Source organism: Pinus tabuliformis, chromosome 2_2, assembly GCF_031772625.1.
Source record: "Pinus tabuliformis cultivar Carrire ecotype Pingquan chromosome 2_2, CPIR1, whole genome shotgun sequence".
NCBI lineage: Eukaryota > Viridiplantae > Streptophyta > Pinopsida > Pinales > Pinaceae > Pinus > Pinus tabuliformis.
The window spans coordinates 963,134,469-963,140,139 of NC_142300.1; the positions used below are offsets into that span (position 1 = coordinate 963,134,469).

At 34.9% G+C, this 5,671-nt stretch overlaps 1 protein-coding gene across 1 annotated transcript; it reads right to left on the reverse strand.

The window, feature by feature from the left end:
* Positions 1 to 2,365: 2,365 nt before the first annotated feature.
* LOC149196428 (high mobility group B protein 3-like) lies at positions 2,366 to 5,280 on the reverse strand. Its single transcript, XM_089405552.1, has 8 exons — positions 5,111 to 5,280; positions 4,134 to 4,207; positions 3,718 to 3,846; positions 3,549 to 3,606; positions 3,254 to 3,298; positions 3,066 to 3,146; positions 2,877 to 2,960; positions 2,366 to 2,659 (listed from the first exon to the last, which is right to left on the reverse strand). The coding sequence occupies exons 2-8, from the start codon at positions 4,190 to 4,192 to the stop codon at positions 2,642 to 2,644; spliced, it is 474 nt and encodes a 157-aa protein (XP_089261678.1). The 5' UTR covers positions 4,193 to 4,207; positions 5,111 to 5,280; the 3' UTR covers positions 2,366 to 2,641.
* Between the last annotated feature and the right edge of the window lie 391 nt (positions 5,281 to 5,671).

The following is a 5,671-nucleotide window of genomic DNA, read 5'->3' on the forward strand; positions in this document are numbered from 1 at the left end:
TTACTAAAAATCAACTCATTTATGTTGGATAATGTGTTCTTCTGTGTTTTCAAATCAGTAATTGGACCCGTAGCATGTCAACACTAGTAGGCTGAATTTATTATGCATATGTAATTTTATTTTATTCATACATACATAAAATGATCGTGAAAAATTATAACCACAAATGTTTCTATATAAAAGTGTCTAAATCTACCTAGGATCAACTAACTCTATAAAACAAATCCCCTGCTTTACGATTCCGAGAAACTATATAACAGTTTGGAATGTCATCGTATTTCTAACGTAATTACTGTTGGAGTTCAAACCAGAAAATATTACTTGTAAGAAAATATTACCCAGCAACTAAGAGAAAATACTACCCAGCCAACACATTTTTTAAATATGTACTTATCAAGTATGAATACGCAAACCAAGACAAACGACTTCCCTCCAACTCGAATTAATAAAAAATATATATTTTCCTTTTTCCCTGATATGATCTCCAATAAATATTTGGAGACATTATTACTGTAATTTTATTTTACTAAAAATCAACTCGTTTATGTTGGGTAATGTGTCCTTCTGTGTTTTCAAATCAGTAATTAGACCAGTAGCATGTCAACACTAGTAGGCTGAGTTTATTATGCATATGTAATTTTATTTTATGCATACATACATAATATGATCGTGAAAATTTGTAACCACAAATGTTTCTATATAAAAGTGTCTTAATATACCTAGGATCAACCAACTCTATAAAACAAATCCCCTCCTTTACGACTCAGAGAAGCAAGACATAACAGATTTGGAATGTCATCGTATTTCTAACGTAATTACTGTTGGAGTTCAGACCAGAAAATATTACTTGTAAGAAAATATTACCCAAAAACTCAGAGAAAATACTACCCAGCCAATACACATTTTTTAAATATGTACTTATCAAGTATGAATACGCAAACCAAGACAAACGACTTCCCTCCAACTCGAATTAATAAATAAATATATATTTAATCTTTCACACCAACAAAATTAAACAAATTTTAAAAATTGTGATAATCATCTGCCCTCCCATAACCATTAAGCTTTAACAAATGAGAACCAACAAGTCTATGCGTTCGCCAAAATCTATCCAATAGACCCTTGGCAGACATAGAGATCTTGATCGGCTTTGGCAAAACCCCCCTAGGCCATCAAGTGCCTGACATTAAAAACAGGGATAAGAAAGCACCATTACTTCACAAGAGAATAGTACTTGGCTGTGAATTACAGACAGATGCAGAAATCCAAAATCTATTATTTGCAGAGTACTTCACAAGTTTACAATCTATGATTTAGAGACTAATTGAAGAGATTGCCTAATTTTTGAATTCCAAAAGGATTCCTCTAGACAGACTAATTGTTTAATTCAAAGTGCAATTTACACAACATTACAACAAATCAAATCATTTCCTGTCACCAAATTCCAGCCGAAAAAATCACTATTTATAATATCTTCATTCTACTACGGAATAAACAAGGCCACAAATCAAAAGAAATAGTACTAAAAATGCAGTGGTCCTTAAACGCAAATAGCTATCATATTTCAATTTTCCATGTATATCAAGTGAATTTCCTAGTTGAATATCCCTCAATCGTGTATCCATAATAAACACTGACAACTTTATACGCAAGTAAAATCCAACAAGTAGCACCCCTAGTCCACAGATTCACCAATGTAAGCATAACCCCTCACTGTGTGCACACAACAAAACCCATATCCCGTCTAAATTTGGAGACCCTAACCAAGGACACCATAAGACCATATTGCAAACAATAATTCGGAATCAAATATGAATGTTTTGAGATATCGAATTCCCAACAATTCCACTAAGTCAGGGGATATAAGCATGTTTAGCAATAACAAATAAATTCAATCAAGAACTTCCCAATTTTTGAACGTGATGCTTCAAACAAAAAGGGAAGACCGAAATATTATAGGTTAGATATATCATATTACCAGCAATCCCACTAGCTTAGACGAAATGCCATTGCTAAACAATAATAAATAAATGCAGGGACTATGTTAAACATAATATAAACTCTCAAGATAATATTCATTTAAATTTTAACAATTCTAGAACGGAAGGATGCATATACAACTCTCCAACACAATGAAACTCGTATACATTGTTAGGATTCCCGACCAATCAAATGTGGATCAAGCCATTACTGCTACCACAGTTTAATAAAGCAAATTGAACCGGTAATTAAACAAACAAAAAGCATACCACCATAACATCACTTACCATTGATTATACCAATATCCAACAACAGAAATTTAATAAAACAGCAAAATGATCAGAATGACAATGCAAAATACAAGATACATCTCAACACAAAGTAATAAAACAAAACACTTTATCTAGGATTACATGATCATGTTTTTAAAAACATCAATAACATGATCACAGCTGTCAATAACATGTTCTTGAATAACTACACATGGGGATACCCAAGGCATAAACTTGAGTGATCAAATCCCTTTCATTTATGCCCGCTATAAAAGGTAGGAAATAACAAAATCATCTACCAGTAGCTAATTAGTCAGGTTACAATTTTTTTTCCAAGTCAGCCCAGAACTGATACAGGACCATTTCGGGCAACCAAGGCTTCGGAATATCTACTCTTGATCATCATCCTGGAAAGAAACAAAAGGGAACAAGGTCCAACAATTAGGCATCTAATGTAAATCTATAAATCAATATTCCAAGCATTTCAAAAAACCGAAAACAAAACAAATTATCATATTAAAGAAATGAATAAGTAAGAAAGAGTCACCAATTTCAAATAAAAATATATATTTAAGCGAATGTATAAATTAAAATAATTAAAGAGGCAGAAATAGGTATATATACCTCTCCACTTTCATCATCATCCTCGTCATTTACCTCGGACTTAGACTTATCTGACTCTTCAGCACTGTCACCTGCAGTGCTGGTCTGCATATCAAACGAGAAATATATTTATACACTGTAAGCACTCGTTGATAATATTAAACTTAAGAGAGAAAAAGAAAAAAAAAAATAGTGAAATGAGGTCTTTACTTGTTTGTTGTTATATGCTGCCATGTTCTTTTCATACTCTGTTTTCCTTTTTGCAGCCTTGGCAACAAATGGAGCCTTATCCTACAAGACGCACACCAACAATTATTATAAATATGGCAATTATTAAAATTTAACATCAAAATACTGTATGAAAGGATTTCAAGCTAAGAATTCAAAAGTGAACTCACGGCTTCTGACATTGACTTCCATTTGTCACCTCCAGCTTTTCCAACCTATGCATTGTATAAATTGGACAATAATTTATACTTCGAATTTAAACTTGAAAATAAGACAAATTCAACAAATACAATTGGGGAATGATGATGCAAACCTACCGGTCCTTGACCAATACACAAAAGGCCAAGAAAATGTAGATAGTGTAACATGTACAATTTAGGGAGGAGAAAACTATTAAAAACTTTCTAATATATCCCTACCAAAAAGGGAAAATAAATCTTCTGACAAGGTTGAATCTCTACTTACAACTGATACGGATTTGACATTAGGATTCTTTTCCTTGTAGGTTTTCCTAAACTCTTCCCTGAGATGGAAGAAACAGATTGTTAAATCAATTCTGAGCAACTAAGCTACATTCGAAATCCTGTGAAATGAAAACGGTAACAAAATTAAAAATATACTAAATGCAACTTACATAAATACAAAGAAGGCACTCGCAGGTCTCTTTGGCTTGTTGGGATCCTTGGCAGCCTTGCCCCCCTTTTTCTCTTTCTTACTAGTTGGCTTAACTTCCTTGGTTGCAGCTTTTCGTTTTCCAATAGGCCTATGAAAAAATTAACCAAACGAGTCTATTAGATCGTATCTTAGAAAATCTAAGCTTAAGCGCACGTTCGGCCTTGTGTAAAAGATGCGTCTCCACTCCCCTGATCCCCAAGATTTAAATCCTAAATAATACTCAGTAACAAATTAAAAATATAACAAAAACAAAAATGACTATCATATTTCTACCATAATTTTGCAGTTTATGTACAGCATCGTAAATGAACCCAGAAAAAACACAAAACAAAACAAAACACCAGAAAACAACATCTAATGTACAATTGTGCATACTTGTCTTCAATTTTCTTCAGCGTGCTAGACGCTTCGTTTTTTGCTTTAGCTCCCTTCATTGAAGAAAGCACTTGCTGCACATTAAACAACAGCATTAGACATCTACTTAACCACCTTAAGTCGAAAAGCCAGCAGTTCGAGACAAAGTAAGTTCCAAATTTACGTATTCATCACAAATAACCAAAGATTCATTACCGTTATTATAGAATGCGGAAACATTCAGTCTAATTCATTAGGTACGCTTTACCAGAAACAGGAAAATAGCACATACAACACTAAATACAAATCATAAATCGGCTAAGAGACAAAGGGATTTTATGACTTCTAAATATCCGCGTCTTCTCGAACAAACCCCTACTGCTATACCATTTTATCTTATATAAGGTTATATTCGTCAGGTAAAAACCGTGCAATGTCTTCATGTAGACCTAACCAGATAAATTATTTAATAAAAAATACAGCAGAAGACTCGCTGAGAACACTTTCCTATCCTGAAAAAACTGAGAAAAGAAAGCTTTCATATTGAGCGGCTTTAACCGTGAAGTGCATCAAAGAACAACCTCTCGAGACAAAGAAAATTGTTAAATTACTAGATTCCAAGGGTTTAAAGCTCAGGAACAAATTAAAACGATATTACAGTCAGACTCACACTCGATATACAAGGATACATCAGAAGCTTCTAAAATAATGCCACATACGAGACTGTAACAAGAAAGCATACACACGCTGCCTAGGAAAACAGCATAATAACCTAACTCATGGTGCTAGGAAACGGCGACACGGTCAACCGTAAGAGACAAACGATCATAACAACGAATTTGCAGCGGGATCCAAGGCAAGAAATTCTTCAAGATACGAGACAAAACTAAGATTCAGACCACTAACATACAGCGCAAAATAGGGCAAAAATCATATCAATTTAAAGCTCGGAAAACAGCAAACTAGATCTGAACCAGAACAGCCGCAGCTTTACATACCTTTAGCACCGCGTGTGTTTAAAGCCTCGGACGTTCGTCTGTAACAGAGTGAAACACAGCTACACAAATCTCGCCTCGCAATTTTCCTTGATAGAAAAATAGGCGAACAATGTTGGGATAATAACAAAGGAGGCGAGTAGAGAGAGAGTTTTCCTTCGCATAATAATAATACCTAATGGAGAGATAGTGGGGTTTCTAGAGAGAGAATTAAAGAGCTATGACCGGTTGGCCCCGTCGATTCCGGTGGTCCATCACCGCCTTTGACATCCCGCTCCCTACGCTGCCACTGGGACTACCGGGAGACCCGGTGAACGACCGGCCAGAGCATTATCATATTGAAATTTCAAGTACAAATGGGCGGGAAATGAAATTTCATTCGGGTCGGCTATTAACATGGGCATTTATTATTTTAATGATAATGTTGCCACGTCATCGATCCATGCGCTCTGCCTTCTTGATCCGCACGATTGTGGATGGAGATGGACGGCCCAGATTCGCCCGATGCGAGATATTTGCATCCCCTTTCGCTGTTTTCTATTTAAATCATTCGCGTGTGTTTTT